General features: G+C 59.7%; 1 protein-coding gene across 1 annotated transcript in view; it reads right to left on the bottom strand.

The window, feature by feature from the left end:
* The window catches only part of GRID1 (glutamate ionotropic receptor delta type subunit 1), a 635026-nt gene that overhangs the window by 185744 nt on the left and 426025 nt on the right, over positions 1-23257 (bottom strand). The window contains exons 7-8 of the mRNA XM_036265264.1: positions 12543-12704; positions 10018-10137 (exon numbers count right to left, since the gene is read on the bottom strand). Coding sequence (XP_036121157.1) covers positions 10018-10137; positions 12543-12704 — 282 coding nt within the window. The remainder of the gene's footprint in view (positions 1-10017; positions 10138-12542; positions 12705-23257) is intronic.

Here is a 23257-nt window from a genome sequence, read left to right as displayed (position 1 = left end):
CCCACAACCACATCAAAATTACAGCTAAACTACAGCACAACCATCCTTCAGAACCACCTGAAATCAAGCTGAATGGAAGTCCTACAACTATGATAAAAATCAGGGGACACCTCAGCTGGGAAGGTCCTCCCTGAGGACTGAGGGGTCCCTGTCCCACACCAGGCGCCTCGCTCAGGGTTCCAGTGCCAGGAAGAGAATCCCCATCACTTCTGGCTGTAAAACCAGCGGGAACTGAGGCTCAGGGAGGCTGAAGCAGCTGGAACCCCAGGCAGCTCCTCTTAAAGGGCCCACACAGGGAATTACTCGGACCAGCTCCCTCTGAGCTCGGAGGGGAGGCAGCTTGAGGGGCACCAGAGACATACAGGGAAGAACTGAGCCGTTTGGCCTCGGAAAAAGGGCTGGAGAGGTGGCTTTCTCCCAGACAGATGTGCTGGAGGAGGCCACTGTCCCTTTGGTGAGCCCTTCCCCGACAGGGCAGGCAGACACTTTGCCATATCTGGGACTCCAGCAACATGATTCACACTGTTGGCCCCGCCCTGATGACTCCCTGAGGCCCCGCCCCATCCAACTTTGGGGCCCACCCAAGCTGTTTCCAAATGCTTTACCATAGGATAGGCCTGTCTTGGATCCTGCTTCAGATTTTCCTAAAATCTCTCAAATAAGCAGCATCTGGCCTCGGAGAGTCCCATCCATACCTCTTGTTAAGTGGCCCCAGGCCCGGCACTAGAAGCTGCTAGCCTTGGCTTTGGCTGGGCACCTCCAAGCCCAGCACAAGAAGCACCCTCTGCAGATCACTCTGTAGCTTATGCCAGTGGCCCCGGGTAGAACACAGGCAGTGGCTGACCTTGCCCCAGAGCCAGCGCACCCAGTGGACAGCTTCAGACCACATCAAAACAGCACCACCCAACCACCTCCACAAGTGACACACTCAGTGAGTGGACGCAGTGGGTACCAGAGCCCTGCTGAAGTAAGTCTTGCTCTGTGTGGTGGGCCCTGCACAGCTGATCGTCCAAGGTGGTCAGAGGTCAGTGGGCACAGCCAGTCCTTGCAGCTGATCAGCCTGAGTAATTCCCTCCCATTGACGTGCCAACAGCAATCAAGACTCAATTACACCAGAAGGGTGTACAGTCCACACTAGGGGTGCACCTTGAGGGCCCAGCTGGAGTGATCAGGGAGGCTGTGCCATGGGACCCTACAGGACACCTGCAACAAGAGGCCACCCTAGGAAGCCTAGGAGACATAGCAACTCTACTTAATGTGTAGAAAAAACAACAGCAAAGCAGCCAAATGGGGAGACAAAGAAACATGTCCCAAATGAAAGAACAGAACCAAACTCCAAGAAAAGGACTGAACAAAATGGAGATAAGCAATCTAACAGATGCAGAGTTCAGAACACAGGTTATAAGGTTGCTCAAGGAACTTGGTGACACATTCAGTGGACTTAGCGAGAACATCAACATCAAAAAGGACCAGTCAGAAATGAAGGATGCACTAACTGGAATAAAGAATAATTTACAGGGAATCAATAGTAGAGTACATAAAGCCAAGAAGTAAACCATCAATTTGGAATATAAGGAAGTAAAAAACACTCAATCAGAACAGCCACACACAAAAAAGAATCCAAATAAAATGAGGATAGTGTAAGGAGCCTCTGGGACAACTTCAAGTGTGCCAATATTTGCATCATAGGGGTGCCAGAAGGAGAAGAGACAGAACAAGAAATTGAAAATCTATTTGAAACAATAATGACAGAAAACATCCCTAAGTTGGTGAAGGAAACAGACATACAAGTCCAGGAAGCACAGAGAGTCCCAAACCAGATGAACCCAAAGAGGTCCACACCAAGACACATCATCATTAAAATGCCAAAGGTTAAATACAAACAGAGAATCTTAAAAGCAGCAAGAGAAAAGCAATTAGTTACCTACAAAGGACTTCCCATAAGACTGTCAGCTGATTTCTCAAAAGAAACTTTGCAGGCCAGAAAGTAGTGGCAAGAGATATTCAGAGTGATGAAAAGCCATGACCTACAACCAAGATGACTCTACCCTGCAAAGCTGTCATTTAGAATCAATGGCCATTTAGAGTTTCCCAGACAAAAACAAGCTAAAGGAGTTCATCACCACCAAACCAGTATTACATGAAAGGTTGAAGGGTCTTCTTGAAGGAGAAAAAGAACAAAAATATGAACAATAAAATGCCAATTAACACATATCTATCAACAACTGAATCTACAGACAAAAGGAGCAGGCAGAACAGAAACAGACTCCTAGATACAGAGAACTTTTGGTTGCTTGCCAGATGGGTGGGGGCTGGGGGGCTGGGTGAAAAAGATGAAGGAATGAGGAAGTACAAATTGATTGTTAGACTGGGGAACCTTAAAGGGAGGGGGGAGTGAGGGCAGGGTCACTTCTATGCATGTTTCCATAACCTATGGACACAGATAATGGTATGGGGAAGGCAGGAGGGGGGTGGGATGGGGAAGGAGGGGGTCAATGGGGAAAAAAGGGGGTATATCTGTAATACATTCAACAATAACAAAGAATGAAAAAGTGTCCTCGGGTGAGGATAAAAAAAAAAAAAAACATGAGTTAAAATATGTGTGTGTGTGTGTGTGTGTGTGTGTGTGTGTATATATCTTTTTCATTCCTACTGTTGTATATCTGTGTTGTCTCCCTTTATTCCTTCATTAGACTTCACAGAAGCATTTTTTATTGATTAAAAAATCTGTCTCTCTGTTACATTTTATGTGAGATATTAAATTTCCGTATTCTTTAATCCACTCTAGATGAACACGTGTTACTTGCAGACAGGTACATTATAACAATGTACAAAGATGAATTAAATGTAAGCTGCAAGAAAAAAGAGGAGAGAAAAGAATGAGAATTTTTAAATTCTCTTTATTGTTGAGAGTGTTACAGATGTCCCCTCTTTCCCCCACTGACCCCTCCGCGCTGCTCCCACCCATCGGTGAGGAGACGTGAGGGTTAGTGGAGCTTTTGAAAAGTGTGACCTTCAGATCAGTGGGGCAGGAAGGTTCTGGATAAAGGGCCACGGGAACAGTTACTGGAAAATGTAACAGCTGGGTCACAGCATCACAATTTATCCCAAACCAACCCACGCGGATGGCAGATTTCACTGAAATTAAATCAAAATAAAAACACTTGGAGAAAGTATGGACCAGCAGTACCAACTCTGCAAATGGCTTTCTAAGAAATACATTTTAAAATGTCTACATGTGAAAATCTTTTCTTAATTCAAAGGCAAACAATTCATGAATACAAAACATTTGACACAAATAACTACTAATGCCCTTCTGAGAGGTCTCATGAGCTAGCAAGAAACATTTCATTCCGATATAAAAGAGCAAAGGACCTGAGGTATAATTTATAAACTAGAAAATTCAAAGGACCAATGGCGATATTTTAAAATATATAATCCCATAAGAAATGCAAAGTTAACATTATTTTTTTTATACAGCTACCAAATTAGCAGAAATGTTTAATTATATATCACTCATTTTTTTTTTGAGCATAGGATATAACAGATACTTTCATATACTACTGGTAGTTGTGAAAATTATTAAATCTTTCTATAATCAAGTTGAAAATATGCATCAAGTACATATTTGAAAGAGCCTTAAAAATGATTATCCTTGGTTTGGCAATTTCACTTCTTTAAAAATACAAGGAAACAGCCCAGCCAGTGTGGCTCAGTGGCTGTCGACCCTGCACCAAGAGGTCACCAGTTCGATTCCCGGTCATGGCACATGCCCGGGGTGTGGACCCGATAACCAGTGGGGGGCCTGCAGGAGGCGGCCAGTCGATGTTCTCTCTCATCGATGTTTTTCTCTCTCCCTCTCCCTTCTTTTCTCTCTAAACATCGATGAAGAAAAAAAAAATGTTTAAATACAAGGAGATAAATATAGATGTAATAAAATTGTCTAATTCTGGGTATTCATCACAATACTATTCCATAGTCATATGGTGGAAATTCCCACAGTCATCAGCTGGGAAGATAAACAATGGTACCTGGTGAGTCCAGTGACGTGGTCCCATTAGAAATCACAGTACAAAAGAGAAAAGGAATGAGAAGATGCTCCCATTATTGCACTAAGTAGGAAGGGCAGGATATAAAATGTACAATAAACAGCAATTTGAAAAATATACCTGTCACTATGTCTACCTCCTTGTATAGAGAAGGGGAAAATGAAGAAACAAATTGTACTAGAAATGCGGACAGTCTTTATCCCTTGTTCAGAAACGAGAGCTGGCTTCTCCTCATGTCTCCGTACTTCCCAGTCTGCCCTGGATGAGGACGTATCGGGGCCGTCTCCAAAACTGTGTCATTTAAATGCCCTCGTGCTTAATTGCGTCTTTCCCCCCGTTTCTCGGATGCGCGGCGTTTGCTTGGGTCCTCAGCTCTGTTAAAAGCTGTTCCGCAGGAGAGTCTGGGAAGCGTGACATTTTTCTCGGAACACATGCTGCAAGAATGCTAATCCCCGAGGAGGCTGAAGCGCATTTCTCTCCTGTGACTCCCTGTGCGCAGTCGGAGTCCCTGACAGCAGCTTCACAGGGACCCCGAGGTCTCAGGCGGGACCCCAGACCCGCCAGCGTCCACCGGCAGCTCCTGGCACCAGCTGCTGGAGCCCAGGTGGGGGCTGCACCTGTGCCTGGGGCAGCTCCTGCTTCGTCACCGAGAGGACCCTGCTGCGGACCGTGCTTTGCCCGCCTGGCCTCCCAACCTCTGAACTGGGGAAGGGGGGACAGTGTGTAACACAGCCAGCAGCCTGGGCCAGAAGGGTAAGCTGCAGCTCCTCCTCGCCTGGGGGGCTGGGTCCCTGCTGAGCCATCATCACTGAGTCTTCGCGGCCACAGACCCTCCTGAGGACATGACACTTGAGCCTCTGATTCCGGGCAAATCCAGCTTTTAGGAAGGATCAGAGGCGACAGAGAACACAGATGTGTCTCAACGGATAAAGGAGAATGCAGCCCCCCCATTTCCCTGGGTGATTCCGGAACGGGAGGCTGTCCAGAGGGCACGGGGGAAACTGAGTCACGGGCTCCAGACCAGTGGGAAGGGACTGTGAGGCCCTGGTGCTGGCGGGGAGCCGGGGAGGGAGGGTGGAGGGGACAGCGGGCTGCGGGGAGTGAGGGGTTCAGGAAGGATGCTGAGTCCTGGGCTCCCCAACCCCCCACTGTAGCTTCCTTCCGGCCACACACTTGCTGGTGCTGCATGTCAGGTCTTTGCGGTCTCAGGGCCTCGTTTCCCAGGTGGGGCTGCTCAGCAAACCACGGAGAAGTGGGGGCAGGGGAGCCCAGGACCCCCGCTACAACCAGGCGTGTCTGCTTCTGCCGCCACACGGCGCATGTCAGCTCCCGTGATGTGCGGCTGCGACGGCTTTCCCGGACTGGAGAAAGGTCTGAAAACCACCCGGCGATTCATTTCCTCGGTCTCTGGGCCCTAACGCAGGTCCACTCTGTCGAAGGAGCAGAAACAGTCCTGCCCGTGCTGGTCGGGGAGCCCCTGCCTGAAATGCCAACCCCCCGGCCTGCGCAGGGCTCGCCCGCTGCCCCCGCTCCTGCCCGGGACAGGCCGCCTTCCACCGCACGGCGGAGCAGGTGGATGGCGCCCGAGGGACCAGCTTCAAAGGGCCTGCGACGTCGGCAGTGTGGCCGGGATCTCCTGCACCAGGGCCCGTGTTACAGCACAGACGGGATGAGCTCCCAGCAGCAGCAGCAGGGCGAGAAGGCAGTGACCTCAGCGTCAGTCCTGAGGACGTCTCCGCGGGGCCGGAGCTGGGGCCGCACGCCAGGCAGTCATGTTGTAGAAGACACATCCGAGCCGCGTCCTTCCCTCAATCACCTCCAAGCCGTCCTGACTGGTCTCCTGAGAGGGGCCTCCAGGTCCCTCGGGGGCCTCCATCCCTCCAAGGAGTGGACACGGCCCAGCATGGAAGCGGGCTGAGCACCGCCCGGCACAGGAGCCCTCCTGTGGTCTCTGGTCTGGCGTGGGCCCCGGCGTGGCGAGGGGCTGAGTCCGGCCACTTGGAGGCGGAGGCAGTGTTCTGGGGCGGCCTGAGCCTCTGCCCATGAGGGTCTGGGGTAGGAGGCTCGGGAAGGATGTTCCACCTGCCCAAGCCGCCGGGCAGGCTGCACTCGGGCGTCCTCACCACCGATCCTGCAGCCGGGCCGTTACGCTGACCCTCTGTTCAACCAGGAGGTTCCTCTTAGCTTCACCTTCCATCTGAGAACATGAAGACTCAGCAGGGACACGGCTGCAAAGTGTCAGGGAGGCAGGGCCAGTGGGGTGCACACCTCCCAAGACAGTGAGAAGACCCACGACGCGCCTCGTCCACGGTAGAAGCCCGCAGCCCCTGCTCAGCCCCCGCCTGTCCCGTGGTCAGCAGCTGTCCCTGCTCCCACCCCACGGGGCCCTCCGACAATCCGTCCCAGCGTCGTAAGCTAAGGACATCTGCATGGACAAGTCCCTGCGAACCCCTTTGGAGATTCTGTCTGAACCAGGCAATGTGTGTGGCCCCCACGGGAACGAGCATGCACCCCAGGGCAGATGGCAGAGTCTGCCCCTGGGGGCTGTGCGGTGACCCCCACACTGCCCGGCTCTGAGTGGAGCAGAGACGGCTCCCGTTTTGCCCAGGGGCACCCAGCAGGCGGGTGACACGCCTCCCGATTGGCCACCCGGCACTCCCTCTAGAACACGCTTCTGCATGAGGTCACGTAAGCAGCCAGGAAGGGTTGTCACCCCATCCTGCCACCCTCCAAAAGGGCTGAGTGGTCCCCATGTCTGGGGGCGCCTCCCTGCCTTCCCTGCGGGGCGTTTCCTTGGGGAAAACATTACTTTCTCCCCAGTTTGAATGCGCACTCTTGGTTCAAATATGAAGGAAACTACTCAGCTGGGTTTCTGTGCCGGTGTGTGTGAGTGAGTGTTTGCTGCAGTGGTTTTAAATTAACATGTGCATTTAGAGGATCCATCGACCAACAGATGCCAGACAGACAAGCAGGTACAGACAGATGACAGATAAACGCCGTCAGGATATGCAGACATATCAGGTGTTTGCCATCTTTCCAGGGAGCCCTGGCCAGAGCCAGACCCCAGGCAGCTGAGGGGCTCCTCGGGGCCCCGCCTCCTTAGATGGGCTGACCTTTGCACTCCTCTGTGCGCCCCGGACCGCACCCCTGCCCTCAGCTCTGCTGCCCCCCGATTCCCAGCCCGAGCCTGCAGCCCCATCTCCCACCGGGAAGCCCAGCCCAGCGCGGCCCCTGCAGAGGACCCGCGGGGTGGCGCGGTCTGCCCGTCCCTGCCGTCCCCTCGACGCCCCCCAGACCTGCCTTCTCGCACCCCTCTGAGTAACCGTTTGCCAGGTGACTGCTCCTCTTTCCAGACAACTTCTCTTCGGCAGCCAGAAGCTGCCAGGCAGACAGATGACAACCGGGATCTGCAGTTATTACGGCAGATTTTAAATGACAAAAGGATACATTTTAAAATAAAGCCCACTTGAAAATTAGCTCCTCTTCCAACTCCATTACATGCAGGCTTCCTGCTCCCATGCTCCTTAGACAGCTCCCAGCTCCCGTTGGCTTCGGGGATCGGAGGAGTGTTGCCGTGGCAACAGAGAAGGCCCAGACACCTGAGAAGAAAGTGGGGGACACCCCCTCCTGCTCCCTCACCCCTGCAGCGGCCGCGGGGCCCCCATCAGCTGCCTAGGTTGAGGCAGAGACCCCAGTTGCCATACTCCCACCGCGACCGGGACCTGGCGTCAGAGCTGAGCTGAGGGGTGGGCGGCAGAGGACCCAGCGACAGGCTGACTGTCACCTCGGGGCCCCCGCGGACGGGGGCAGGTGCCCTGGCCGACAGGACGACAGGCAGCTACACCGCCCCCTCCGTTCCCGTGGCGGGGACGGGGGGGCCCCTGTCCAGGTTGCCCCTTTCCTGGTGCGAGTCCAGCCGAGCCGGTTTCTCACGTGGTTTCGAATGCGCCAGACCAGTGCTTCCCCACCCCCACCCTCCACCAAGCCTCCCGCTGGGTCTCCCTCCCCCACGCCCCTGACCACAGGCCACACCCTGGCGTCGGCTGCTCTGTGAGGCCAGAAACAAACCTCGGCTCCAACGTCATTGAACCAGGGGTCACGGGGCATCTCAGCCAGGTATGGGGCCTGCTGTTGTTTCCACAACCAACCCTGACGCTGACCTCCCATCACACCGGGACCGCAGGGGGCCCGGGGAGCGGTCCTCCTCCCACGGGGTCACCGATGTCCGCACATGGCTCCCCCACCCTGCACGACGCCACAGGCGCGTCCCCCTGCCTGGCCCTCACGGAGCACAGCCCGCAAACCCCCCACCTCGATTCTCAGCACCCCAGCATCTTTTATGTATTTATTTTCTCTCTTTATTGATTTTAGAGAGAGAGGAAGGGAGAGGGAGAGAGAGATGGAAACATGGATGAGACAGAACATCGACTGGCCGCCTCCTGCACGCCCCCCACTGGGGATCAGCCCACAACCTGGGCCTGGGCCCTGACCGGGAATCGAACGGGCGACCTCGTGGTGCAGGGTCGACGCTCAACCACTGAGCCACAGCAGCCGGGCAGCACCCCAGCATCTCGTAACCCTTCTCTGCCCCCCACTGTCCCCAGCCCGTGCGCCCAGGCGCCCCCTTGCTCCCTGTGCCCTGGTACTGCCTCGGGCAGAGACCCGCCTCCCGAGTGTGCAGAACGAGAGACTCTGTCTGCGCCCGAGGCTGCCGGCGCCTCTGCTCTGCCGTCCTGACCAGACGGAGCCTGCGGCTCCTTCGCACCACGAGCGCTTCCGTCTGATTTACGGGGGTCCCAGCCCTGTCCGGCCCAGTCCTCAGTCCTGAACCCCCAAGAGAAGGGAAGACCCTGAGCCTCCACTGGCAGGGGTCCCATCAAAGAGCCGAACACGAGCTATAAAGTCGGGGTGTCCCTCACCCCTCTGGGGGCCCAGCACCCCTGCTCTTCACCCCCCCCCCCCGCCTCGCTGGTCCGCTCCTGGACCTGGAGAAAGCTCTCCGGCTGTCACTCTGTCTCTGGCTCACCTGTCCCTGCCGCTGGGCTGGTGTCAGCCACTCGGGGAACACATGGCACCCCTGCCAGCCTCGCCGAGGACCCCGCCCCTCAAGGCCCAGCTGTCATCAGAGGCCACATTAGCGGCACTCAGGTGTTTTCTGCCCGAAAGGTGCCCCATAGACACCAGCATCCAGGGCCACACACACAGACCTTGGGGGCTCCAGGGCCCGCCGACACCCCCGAGCACAGGCCGCACCTCCACAGAGCCTGGGGGCTCCCGGGCCCGCCGACACCCCCGAGCACAGGCCGCACCTCCACAGAGCCTGGGGGCTCCAGGGCCCGCTGACACCCCCAAGCACAGGCCGCACCTCCACAGAGCCTGGGGGCTCCAGGGCCGGCCGACACCCCCGAGCACAGGCCGCACCTCCACAAAGCCTGGGGGCTCCAGGGCCCGCAGACACCCCGGAGCACAGGCCGCACCTCCACAGAGCCTGGGGGCTCCAGGGCCCTCCGACCCCCCGGAGCACAGGCCGCACCTCCACAAAGCCTGGGGACTCCAGGGCCCGCGGACACCCCGAGCACAGGCCGCACCTCCACAGAGCCTGGGGGCTCCAGGGCCCGCGGACACCCCGAGCACAGGCCGCACCTCCACAGAGCCTGGGGGCTCCAGGGCCCGCGGACACCCCGAGCACAGGCCACACCTCCACAAAGCCTGGGGGCTCCAGGGCCCGTGGACACCCCGAGCACAGGCCGCACCTCCGCAGAGCTGGGGGGCTCCAGGGCCCGCCGACACCCCCGAGCACAGGCCGCACCTCCACAGAGCCTGGGGGCTCCAGGGCCGGCCGACACCCCCGAGCACAGGCCGCACCTCCACAGAGCTGGGGGGCTCCAGGGCCTGCCGACACCCCCGAGCACAGGCTGCACCTCCGCAGCAGCGGGGCAGCGGGAGGGCGGGGCCTCCTCAGGCTTACCTTGCGCATGTCTTTGCCGAAGGTCTCACTGTAGGTGGTGCCCAGGATCTCAAACTGGACGTAGGGATTGGAGCTGTCCTCCCGAAACTCCATGACCCCCGTGAGGCCGGTGATGTGGCCCTGCAGAGGAAGGACAGACATGGGAGGTCGGGCAGGTGCGGGCGGAAGGACGGGGTTCCCAGGTGGGAAGAAAGAGGTGGTCACTGCCCCGAACAAGTGAGGTCGGGGGAAGCAGTGGGCCCGCCTGCTGGGAAGTCCCAGGCCATCAGGGCTCCCCAGGCCCTGCCACAGGGAAGGCCCCCCGCAGTGCTTGTCACTGATGCAGGGGGACAGAGGACCTGTCTGCCACAGACGCTCCCTCCCCTGGAGCTCTCAGCCCTGGTGAGCTGCCCCAGGGGCTCATCTTAGCGTGAGCCAAGTGGGAAGTCCAAGGTCAGCAAGGGCCACGTCGGACACACGGTGGGAGTTGCCGGGCAGTGAGCGTGAGCGCTGGAGGCCACGCCCAGCTCCAGCCCTGGCTTTGCCACCTGCCACCTCAGGCAAGTCCTGTCCCATCTCCCAGCTCAGCCTAGAAGTGCTCAGGTCCATGTCACAGACCCGCGGACCAAGAAGAAACAAAGCGCAGTGTCCGGCACAGGCGAGGGTGGCGGGTGTGTATGCCCAGTGCCTCCCCCGTGGATCGGGCTCTGTGGGAGCAGGCGCAGAGGCTGAGCTACCCTGTGGTCAGTCCCTGCTTTCTTCAAGCCTGGGGAAGTGCAATCATCAGCCTAATCTCCCACAGACTGAGCTGGACGAGTCCCAAGGCTGAGCTGGCCCAAGAGGGCCCCCAGCTCGGCTTGGGCTGCGGTAGACGTAAACCACACCAGAATGTGCTCACGGCTGCTGAGCCACGCACAGCTGACTGTGACGGGAGCTCCCAGCGCTGTGGATTTCCTTAAATGCTCTTTTGAAACCTCTAAAGGCCAATTCACTCGAACAGATCTTCTGTGGATTACCCAACTCCCTTCGAATGCAGCCTTCTAACAGGGAGTCCCGCTCAGCATGCTATCGCCAGAGCAGACAGCCCACACATGTTCACCCGTGCACACACCCAGGGCAACACACACCCATGCACACCCGTGCAAACAACCTGGGGAACACACCCGTGCACACACCCAGGGCAACACACCCGTGCACACCCGTGCACACACCCAGGGCAACACACACCCGTGCACGCCCGTGCACACACCCAGGGCAACACACATGTGCGCACCTGTGAACACAACCTGGGGAACACACACCCGTGCACACAACCAGGGCAACACACCCGTGCACACACCCAGGGCAACACACACCCGTGCACACCCATGCACACACCCAGGGCAACACACATGTGCGCACCTGTGAACACAACCTGGGGAACACACACCCGTGCACACACTCAGGGCAACACACACATGCACACCCATGCACACACCCAGGGTAACACACACCCATGCATACCCGTGCACACACCCAGGGCAACACACACGTGCGCACCTGTGCACACAACCTGGGGAACACACACCCATGCACACCCGTGTACAGACCCAGGACAACACACACATGCATACCCAATCACACACCCAGGGCAACACACACACGTGCACACCTGTGCACACACCCGGGGCAACACAACCGTACACACACATGCACACACTCAGGATAACACACACATGCACACCCATGCACACACCCAGGGGAACACACACACGTATACACAGCTGTGGCCTTGGCTGACTAGCACATCTACTGCCCCCTGAGACAGCCTCTCTCACAGACATTGGCAGACATGAGCTAGTCAGTTTCTTCCGTTTTCCCCCTGAGAGCAATGCCCCTTACCCACAGGGGAGACGGTCCAAGACCCCCAGTAGGTGCCCAAAGCCATGGAGAGCCCAGGCTCTAATATGCTGTGTGTTCTTCCTATACATCCTCACAGCTACGATGAAGTTTCACTATAAACGACTCACAGCAGGAGACCAACACCAGTAACTACAATAAAACAGCAATAGCAGCAATGACTGCAACAGAAGCTATGCAAACGGGGTCTCGCTCCCCCAACATCTCCTGTGCGGCATGCGCCCCTCTTCTTGTGATGACGTGAGACTACGAGGCCTGCGTGATGAGAGGAGCAGGCACTCAGAATGATGTGCAATGTACAACGTGAACTATGTATTTCTGGAATTTTCCATGAATACCTTCCAGCCACCGGTGACCATGGGAACTGAAGCTGCTGAGACTGAAACCGTGGACGGGGGGCTGGGGGACGTGTGACCTTGGGCAGGTCACCTGACCTCTCTGAAGTCCGACCTCGCATATGGAAGCAGAGACAGTAATGACAAGAGAGCCGAGAACCCAGCTCAGTCTCCCCCCAAGGCTGGGACGGGAAGGTGGGCTCTGGGGGCCTGCGGGCAGCCACACTAAGGCCTCTGTCAGGCCACCTGCTGAGAGCAGGGCGTGAGGAGGGGCTGTCCCGGGCCCTGGCTCGGGAGGGTGCCCACACGCACCTTCTTGATCGTGTCCAGCATGGACCTCCCTCCGTTCCAGGGCTTGGTGGACTTGCGGACGCAGTTGAGGCTGGCCATGCTGTGCCACTTCCGGTCCTCCAGCTTCCGGTGGAAGGCGTTGGCCAGCATCAGGACGCTGTCGTACAGGTACAGGTTGGAGATCTGCAGAGACACGGGCGCGAGGCCTTTCCAGGGCTGCACTTGCAGGGAGCCCGGGGGGCGGGGGGCCGGCCCTCAGCCAAGTGCACCCGACCCCTGGCAGCGGCGCTCTGGCTTCCACGTGTGCAGTCCAAACCCGGGCAGGGGCCGCACAGACCCCGACCTGCCCGCTCCAGGAGCCAGGGTGGGGAAATCCCAACACCAACCCTGAGAGGCAGAGGGGTCAGTGCAGGGAGGGGTCTGGTGCGCAGCGCTGTGCCCGGGAGTGGGACACCTGCTCGGGTAGGGGTGGGACACCTGCTCGGGTAGGGGTGGGACACCTGCTCGGGTAGGGGTGAGACACCTGCTCGGGTAGGGGTGGGACACCCGCTCAGGTAGAAGTGGGACATCCGCTCAGGCAGGGGTGGGACACCTGCTCAGGTAGGGGTGGGACACCCGCTCGGGTAGGGGGGGGACACCCGCTCGGGTAGGGGTGGGACACCTGCTCGGGTAGGGGTGGGGGACACCCGCTCGGGTAGGGGTGGGACACCTGCCACGGTAGGGGTGGGACACCTGCTCGGATAGGGGTGAGACATCTGCTCGGGTAGGAGGGGGACATCTGCTCAGGAAGGAGGGGGACACCTGCTTGGGTAGGGGTGGGACACCTGCTCGGGTAGGGGTGGGACACCTGCTCAGGTAAGGAGGGCTGAAGGGCGAGGTGGGCAGGAAGCCAGTCTAGATGGATCGGAGTATAAAAGGTGGGGTTTATAGGGAGGTGGGCCCTGTGCAATGGAGCAGGTCCAGGTAGGGCCGGGACTTCCTGTGAGGGACCAAGCGTAGCTGCCGGGATCTGCAGCTGTCAGTGCAGAGGAGCCACCGCAGCTACCCCGACAGAGGGCGCACCTGCCGAACTTCGTTCACAGACAGAGGCCCAGCCTGAGGGCCACAGCTGGCCGCCTGGGACGAAGGACTGAGAACAGTTCGAGGGTCTGCGACAAGGGGCAGTGTACGGCCCGGCTGGTGTGGCTCAGTGGTTGGGCGTCGACCCTGCACCAAGAGGTCGCCAGTTTGATTCCCGGTCAGGGCACACGCCCAGGCTGTGGGCCCATCCCCAGTGGAGGGCGTGCAGGAGGCCAATCCATGTTCTCTCTCATCCATGTTTCTCTCCCTCTCCCTCTCCCTTCCTCTCTCTCTAAAATCAGTAAAGGAAAGAAACAGTGGGCAGCATAGGGAGGGCATAGGATGGGGGGTGGGGCGGGGACAGGGCCATGCTGAGCCCCATCTGCCAGGCTCGGGAGTGAAAACAAGGGTGACTTTGGGGAGAGGGGCACCCCTGGAGGGCCTACGCCCAGAAACCACACGCGTGCCTGAGAAAGGCCGCTGGGGCCCTGGCTGGGCCCAGGGCGGACGGCGGACGGCAGACAGCGGACGGTGGCAGGCGGCAGGCGGCAGCTACGCTGATGGAGATCCCAGACGTCAGGAGCCCGCTCTGCGGCGGCATCGTGCCCTCAGGGATGCCCTGAGGACTGCCAACCATGGCAGCTGAGAACATCCCTCTGCCTAGCTGCCCACAGCATGGTGGTCCCAAAGGGGACACGGTGTGCTCAGAGCTCCGGAGAGCGGCCGTGAGGGGGGCTCGGGTCACCGCGAGGATAGCCGCCATCCGTGGGCTCTGGGCAGGGCCAGGCCGCCGGCTCGCTCCCCTGCCCACGGATGGGAACCCGGACCCCCGTGAGCCCGACCACCAGCCCAGCCTCTCAGGGCCAGCTCGGGCCCTGCGCGGAGAGGGCAGGGGTGCTCTCCGGTGTCCCCCTCAGCCGCCCCTCCCCCCACGGGGTGTCGGGAGCCGGAAGGGAAGACGGGAAGAAGCGGGTGGAAGGAGGCAGCACCCGCTCGGGTGAGGGGCCGTCCCAGTGGCCGCCGCACCAACAAGCATCAGCCGAGGTGGGTCAGAGGGACGAGTCCCCCCCATCGAAGCAGCAGGTCCTGCTAGAAGGGCCAGGGATCGAAGTCACAGATACAAGTGGGAGAATGTGAGGCCTCGGGGGCTCCTGGGAGAGCAGTGCGACCCCTGGGCTTCAGAAGAACCCGCTGCCTCCAGCCCCCACCACTCCCCAGAACTCCCCTTGCACCTCAACTCCTCGGGCCTTATTCTCAGCCTGCAGTTTCTATCCTCACACAGACGGAGCACCCCAACACAGGGCCCCAGGCAAGGGCCAGAGGTGGGCCGAGGGGCTGAGGCGGGACACCAGAGGCACCTGCGACGTCACGTCTGCCCAGCCAGACAGGCCCTGGAGCAGAGCTGGCCACCTCTGGGGTGCCCTGTGCCCCGCACCCTGCAGAGCCCTTCCTGCCTGCTTCACCCTGCTCGCTGGAAGTGGGCACAGCCATGGGCACGGAGGGGCATCCCTGGCACCTCTCCACGCTGGGGTGTCAGGAGGCGGTGGAGGACGGACGGGGGATGTCTCAGAGGTGGCAGGGGGGTGCCTGGGACTTCAACAAGGCCTCAGCCCTCAGGGAAGCAGGCATGTGTGCACCTGGGGACCCTCTGGGGGCCTGCAGCACACAGGTGCTCACTGGACAGCCACCTGGACCCCCCTATGCTGCAGGGCACCAGGACAGACCATGATCCGCCCCTCAGCCCGCTGCCCAGCTCCCGGGAGCCCTACTACTGCCGAATTAGTTTTGACCCCTCTGCCCCCTCTGGAATGCAAAGCCACACGGGTGTTCTGTAAGAAAACATGAGCCACCTAGAGTTGGCTGGGTGTTCTTTTTTCTTTTCTGAAAAAATATCTCAGAGCTGAGAATCCTTGGTGATATGAAGGTTTCTCCCCTCGTCCACGGATCTCCCAGCCGACGCTACTCAACCAGCGGGGCATGCTGACTCTCGCCTACACCTGTGCCCACTGTCTCCCAGGGAAGCACCACCCAGCTGTGGCCCATCCAGCCCCTGGAGGAGCTCCCCTCCCCCCCAGCACTTCAGTTCGCAGTGAATTCAGGTCCTTAACACATGCACTTGTGCAGAGAGGCCTGCGTGGAGATGTGAAGACGGAAACAGGATGTGACTCAGAAAGGCCAAGGCAGCTCCCAGCCCCCTCCCCTCCCCTCCCCGTGTGTCTTCGGGGAAGGCAGTTCCCAGGACCCTCCCCTCCCCCTCCCCGTGTGTCTGCGGGGAAGGCAGCTCCCACCCTCCTCCCCCTCCCCGTGTGTCTGCGGGGAGGGTGAACACGTTTCAGTCCAAGGGAACGGGCTGGGGTAATGCTCTTCCCAGGCACGACTAGGCCTCTGCACCATCCCCACCGGCATCACCAAGCCTTCCGCCATGGCACATACACACTGTCCGTCCACAAGTGCATTGTCACCAAACTGTAAGCTTCTTAAGTACAGGGGATTTTTTTTTTACTCTTCTAGATATTTCTACATATATTCACCATCTCTAGAACCCAGCACCCAGCACCAACCAAGACACATGGTTGGTGCCTCTAATGTATGTTGGATGGATAGATGCATGGTTGATGGATGGAAGGATGAATAGACAGATGGATGAGTGTGTGGTCTGGTGAGTGGGTGTGTGGGGGGAGGAGAGAGGAAGTTGGGGAGATAGATGATGGATAATGGATGGATGGATGATGGATGATGGATGGATAGATGATGGATGGATGGATGATGGATGATGGATGGATGATGGATGGATGATGGATGATGGATGGATGGATGATGGATGGATGATGGATGGATGATGGATGAATGAATGGATGGATGATGGATGATGGATGGATGGATGATGGATGGATGGATGTTGGATGAATGAATGGATGGATGATGGATGATGGATGGATGAATGATGGATAGATGATGGATGGATGATGAATGATGAATGGATGATGGATGGATGGATAATGAATGATGGATGGATGGATGGATGGACGATGGATAGATGATGGATGATGGATGGGTGGATAATGAATGATGGATGATGGGTGATGGATGAATGGATGGATCTCCTGCTAAGAACACACACACTGATCTTGGTTCACAAAAAGAGAGAAGATAGAAAACAGACGGTAGGAAAACAAGATTTGCTGCCTCCAACTGTGGCGGGAGGGAAGCGCCTTCGTTCAGACGAGCGTGGCTCTCGCTCACAGCCCACTCGAGACGATGTCTCAGTCTTTACTGGACTGTTGATCCGCACTCACTGCCGCCCCTTCTGGTGAGGCACTGTCTCAAACGTCCCACCTCAGACAGAAGCCAACACCTTGTATTGGTCTGTGGCTCCCCCTCCGCTCCCCAACCTCAGTGTCCTCACAGGTGACCGGCGGGGCTCACAGATGGGGGTGCATGGAAGGAGTGTTAACCTCACAGTCTGGTTGTCCAAGGATGAGACCTTTGGGGAAAGATCAAGAACAGAGAGCAGACAGGCAGCCTCTGGCTGGGGCTCCCTCCGGTCCTGACAAAGGGAGGAAAAGTCTTTGCTCAGGTAGGGGTGACTAGCGCCGGGGCTTGGCCACGCCGTGCCCCCGAACCAAGAGGAGCAGTCCAGAGAGAGAGAGGCTCCCCGCGGCAGGGACACTGCTCCCCGCTGGCACCGAGGGGCTAACCGTCCATGCTGGAGCCGAGGCGATGGGCCAGGGCAGGGCGGGTGGCTTCCCCGCAGGGGCCCTTGCCTTCCCCTCATCTCAGGTGGGGCGCTCACTCGTGAAGAACCCTCAAAGAGCAGACACTGTCGCTATTTAACCCTCAGCCCCAGCAACTGGGAGCCGGGGGCTCTGGCCGGGGACACTGCCGCACGAGAGCGACAGGAGCCGAAGACAGCAGGTCAGGTGAGAACGGACTTGAGAAGCAAAGGAGAGGCCAAAGCACTGAGGCCGAGGGTGCAGCGGGGGAGGAGCCGGATGCAGAGCAGAGGACCTGGAGCCAGGTCCGAGATGCCAGAGGTGCACAGGGGCCAGAACCAGGAGAGGGGCCCACGGCTTCCCAGGGCCTGCGGCCTTGCCCTAGGTGGGGACAGACCGGAAGGAGCCCAGCTGGTTCCGCTGACCACTGGCGAGCTATGCGAAGCTGCTCGTCCCGTCAGGCTGCAGGGCTCTGCTGTGCGTCCCCCTGAGCCTGGCGGCCTGGGAAGATGAGCACACGTTGCGGCCCCATCACACCCTGGGCCAGCTCTGGGCCACGACGGCCGCCCGGTCTGCACAGCCCGGACGCAGCGGGGCTCGGTGGACACCGCGAACCGAAGCTCCCCCTGCCTCACCTGCTGTGCACTGTGCACAAGACAAGATCTGCTCAGACGCACGCTGATGACGACGGAACGCGGCGTGAGCCGTGGCCTTGGAGAGGTTCCGTGCGCAGCCCTGCCTGGCGCCCGGTGACATGCAGACGGTAGCCTGTGCCAAGGACTGACCTGAGCAATTTCATGTGTTTCCACTTCTGGAGGAGCAGGGACAAGTCAATGGAGAGGAAACAGGGACCCGAGGGCTTCTCCTGGTTCAGCGTGGATGAGCCGAGCCCCTCCGGGGTGTCTGCAGCCGCCGGGCCAGCGCACACCTTGCACGCAGAGCGTGACCCTTCCCCTGGGAAGGTGGACTGGCATCTGCCAATGCCACGTGCCCACGTGCCCGTCTGCCTTGGTCCGAAAGCTGTTCAAGGGCGAGCAGGGGTCGTGTCTGACGTTTACAGGCTGTGGCTCAGCCCCGAGCACTGTGTCCCCAACCCTGCCTAAAATACGCTCCCCTGGACACGTGTCCCTGGCCTCCTCCCACCCCAGCAGCAGCCACAGCGACCCCAGCCCCTGGGCCTGAGCAGGGCCTTCTGGGGCCACGTGCCCGGAGGGGAGGGGAAGCCACTTCTCCGTCCCCGGGGTGTTGCATAAAAGGCGCCCACACAGGAAGGCCAAGCGGGGGCCTCCATACTGTCCAACATATGAGGGGCACAGAACGGGGGCTTGATGGACATTTGTGGAACTAGTAGAAGTCGGACGACTAGTTTTAACCTGTTCTTAGGACACAGAACGCCGAGGGTAACAGAGGCGCCGGCATCTGCAGGAGGGAGCCTCCTGGATGCCTGGCGGAGGAGCGAGCCAGGGAGGGTGCCGGCACCTGCTCCACGCGGAGGCCGCCTCGTCAGAGTTGGGGTGCGCACTTCCGCGCCGGTCTGACCCTGGCTAGGGCTCGGGCGCCCCATCAATCACCTGCGCAAGAGGCGGGCCCCCCGAAGGGAAGTAGGGAAGGGGAGTCTCATCTGGGAGGCAGAAGGAGAATTCGGCGAAGAGCCCCGGCCGGGCGGGCAGCTCCTGAGAAACCCAGGTGGACCCTCCCGGGGACCAAACGTCCACCGCAAGCCAGCGGAGGAGCAGGGGAGCAGGTTTGCTGGTCTCACGAGTCGGCATCAGTACCCCCGTTTCGTCAGTAAGCACGTTTATTTGGAAATATACCTCGTGTCAGCAGACGCAAAGGCGGCCAGTAAGGTGGTTAAGCTGATCTTCATGGGAAAATAAGAGAATTTACTTTGGTGTCAGAACCCAGAGGGAGGAGGCAGAGGGGCACAGGGACGCCGGCAGGATGGACCGAGCACGTCGAAGGCTGTCCACGCAGCCACAGTGCAGGTGCCACGGACCCCCACCCCCAGGCGTGACACCCTCTCCGAGACGTGGGTGTGCTGTCCTGTGGGAACCAGGAAAGGCACCGATCCCACGCCTGGGTCAGTGTCGGGGTGAAGGCAGCCCCGTCAGATACTCGGTTCACTCGCTGCGTCCTCAGAGGCAGGGTCAGAGCAGGAGTAATGAAAACTGAGCCCCTGTGAGACACGCTGAGCGGCCCTGAGCCTGTACACTGCCATCCCATCTGGACTTCAGCCGGCTGGCGCGTGCCACCCCGTCGGACGGGGGGAGGTCGGGAGCCAGGGCCCTGCTTGCAGCCGGCTGGCGCTCCATGCTCCGACAATGAGGCAAGTCACATGGGGGGGCCGCCCGGACCCTCCCACTGCACTCGGGGCCCCGGGAACTGCTGTGCACACGCGTTTTCAGGGTGAGAATCATCCTCGGAGGCCGAGGAAGACGGACGCAGGCCCGGAGAGAGCTGCAGGCTGGCTGCGTCGGCCGCGCCCCAACGCTGAAACCCAGGGGCACGGGCTGCTGCACCCCCTCCGGGCGTCTAGAGAGCCCCTTCCTGTCATCGGCCGAGCCGGGCAGCCCTACAGGGAGAGCCCCCAGAGACAGGCGGCAGGGCCGCCCTCGCACTAGACCCTCAGACAGGCTCCGGTCGTCCAGCGAAGTCGGACAGGCAGCCAGCAGAGGGTCCAGCGGGGAGGACAAGCTAGCGCCCAGATGTCACAGCTTGAGAAGTCCGTCCTCTAGCCGGCCTGTCCCCACAGCCGCCAGCCCACCTGTCCAGGGACAGGGCAGCAGGAGCAGACGGAGCAGGGAGCAGATGGCGGCAGAGGCAGAGGGGACGGCAGCTCGGCCAGGGCTTTATCCAAGGGGAGGCTGTGGGGGAGGCATCTGCCCTCACCAGAGGGTTTCTAGTTCCAAAGGTGCGTGGCCACCTGCAGCCAGAGTGGCCGCCAGCTGCACCCAAGGCACCTGTGCATCACTGGCCGCGTCCCCACCCCGGCGCACGCTGCTCCATGGGGTCTCCCGGGTGCAGCAGCCCCGCGACGGGGACTGAAGCCCAGGGCAGCCCGGGGAGCTCCGGAGAAGAGTCTGCTCCCTGGCCGACCATGCGTGAGTCGGGGGGACACAGAAAGCCTTGGAGAGAGGCTTCAACAGACGGAGCGGAGGAGACGCAAGGTCCACCTGCCACAGGACGATCCTCAGTGCACAGGAGAGAGAGCTCTCAACCCGGGGGAGCAGCTCATATGCTAATCGGGCCCACGACTGACCCCAGGACCCGCGCCATAGCCACCAGGCAACGCAGCTTGTGCTGCTGGCCTGTCCTCGCTCGGAAACGCTTTGGACAGAACGGTGGCGGAGTGACAGCGTGTCGGCTGCTTCCCCTGAGCCTGGGAGGTGCGCGGCTCCGAGAGCGGGCGCCTCCTGATCCTCCTCCGAGCACGGCCGCCGTGTCTGCTTATCCCTCCCCTCACTGGCTGGCTCAGACGAGCCCCAAACTAGCCTGTGGAGGAAACACGCGCGGGAACACCCAGCTAATCGCCCGTGACGTGCCTGTTTTCCTGGAGCGGGCTGTTCTGAGCATGTTGGTCCCTCGGTGAAGCCACAGCCGGAGGCTAGCAGGACCGCTGGGGAGGAAGGACGCGCTGGTGGCCGGGAGCCCAAGGGGCGGCTGGGACGCGGGAGGGAGCTGCCTTTGTCACAGCCCCCACATGGGAGCAGACACGGTGACGGAGACCCTTTAATAGTGTTTCATCTACGGATTCATGGAGGCTCCCAGAGACCGCTGCACTGTGCTAAGACCTGCATCCCTAACAGAGCCACCCCCTCCACCCCCATGAAAGGGCTGGGAGCAGGGCCTGGGGGGAGCTCAGCGCGTCCCAGACGCGGCCGCCCCTTCCCAGAGAGGAACTCTAACAGCAGTGGCAGCGAGGTGGACAGGCAGGGGTGACCCTGGGACATGGACTGGACGGCAGCGAGGTGGACAGGCAGGGGTGACCCTGGGACATGGGCTGGACGGCAGCGAGGGGACAGGCAGGGGTGACCCTGGGACATGGGCTGGACGGCAGCGAGGTGGACAGGCAGGGGTGACCCTGGGACATGGGCTGGACGGCAGGGAGGTGGACAGGCAGGGGTGACCCCGGGACATGGGGCTGGACGGATGATCAAGGCTCGGCCACCTGCAGGGGTGCCTTCGAAGGGGATGCTCAGGAAGGGGGGTGCAGGACAGCCCACAGAACACGAGGTCGTGTCCATCCTTCCCATGGAAACGCTGACACCTGGCCACCTCCACCTTGTGACACCGCTAATAACTCAGACTTATTCCAACACGTCCTATGTGTTCGCTCAGGGGATTTCCACTATGACTCTACGGGGTAGAACGATTCCAATCCCCAGTTTACAGAAGGAGAACCTGAAACACGGAATGACAAATACATGATAATGATGACTCATTAGTACTTGAGTTACTGGAACTTGAACCCAAGCAATCTGGCTCCCATTCCACTGCTGCTGCTGCTCCTGCTACTCCTGCTGCTGCTGCTACTCCTGCTGCTGCTGCTCCTGCTGCTCCTCCTGCTCCTGCTTGTCCTCCTGCTGCTATGAGGTCTTTCATCTGCTCTCCATGGAGCCCCTGGGTCTCAGCAGGAACAGAGAGGTGGTGCGGCCAGGGTCCAGGCCTGATACTGTACTGATCAAACTTGGTGATGACTAGCACACCCCTCGGAGCTGTGTCTTGCTCTTGTTGGGGGTGGTCACTGTAGCCCGGCTCACCCGATTCCTCCTCAGTCTCATCAGCTCCCTTCTGTCTATGCTCCAGGTCAGATCTGTCCGTCCAGAGGTCCGTGTGCACCAGCGAGTCCACGGGCACCTCCAGGGCACGCAGAACGAGGAAGCACAGGCCTCAGAGAGCACGACCCCACTGCGCGGCCGTGGGAAGCGGCCCCTCCTGGGCTCCGGGAAGCGGCCCCTCCTGGGCTCCAGCCCCTCCTGGGCTCCGGGAAGCGGCCCCTCCTGGGCTCCAGCCCCTCCTGGGCTCCTCCAGCAGAAGAGCAGTGTGACTGCCAGGCCAGGCCGGACAGATGGACGGTGCGGCTGGCGTGTGCTCGGGAAGGGGAGCCCTGCATGAGCGAGACCCTGGGGGACCCTCCAGCGTCTGGCTCCAGACAGTGGGGCCTCTTCCTCCTGCCCTGGTGGGGACGCAGGATGTGGGAATGCGGGGATGCGGGCTGCGCCCACACTGCCTGAGCCACACCGCCCACCCCGCTGGCCCCCCACAGAGAGCAGGGTGGTGACCACAGGGCACAGGGTCATAGGGACCTGGCCCTCGTCTCTTCTTCCGAAGCAGGACATTGGGGAGCAGAGCCGGCCAGCAGAGCCAAAACAGAAGACCTACCCTAGCACCCGCCTCTCCTCCTGGCCCACGCGCCGGGGCTCTCGAGTCCCCGGGTCCTGCAGAGGCCTTTGGTCCACTGTCTCGGCCAAACCTTTCGCCATCGTCGAAGACCCAGACATTCTGATGGCTCCCGGGGGTGACCGTGGAGCGTGGGACCTACTCCCGCTAGAAGCCAGTCTGCTGAGCTTCTGTGAGGACGGGTTCCGGGGGCCCCCACCCATGCCAGATACCAGAGTGCAGGAGGGAGTCAGTGCTTTGTCAAACCACACACGCACCCGCCCACGCCGGCGTCTGCTGACCCCCCGGACACGCATCCCTGACAGGTGCCACCCAGCACCCCGGGAAGACGGGCGCTCGGCTGGAACACACTGTCCTGAGACCCGACATCCGTCCTCATGCCCGGCTGGCTGAAAAGATGTAACTAGGTTTATTTTATTTAAGGTTATTCATTCTTTTTGTTTTTTTTAATTTTTTTCTTTATTGTTTTTAGAGTGAGAGGAAGGGAGAGGGAGAGAGAGAGAGACATCGATGAGAGAGAACATCGACTGGCCGCCTCCTGCGTGCCCCCCACTGGGAATCAGG

Source organism: Molossus molossus, unplaced genomic scaffold, assembly GCF_014108415.1.
Source record: "Molossus molossus isolate mMolMol1 unplaced genomic scaffold, mMolMol1.p scaffold_m16_p_17, whole genome shotgun sequence".
NCBI lineage: Eukaryota > Metazoa > Chordata > Mammalia > Chiroptera > Molossidae > Molossus > Molossus molossus.
Note: the sequence above shows the minus strand (reverse complement) of the source record. Positions and strands in the feature narration are given on the sequence as shown.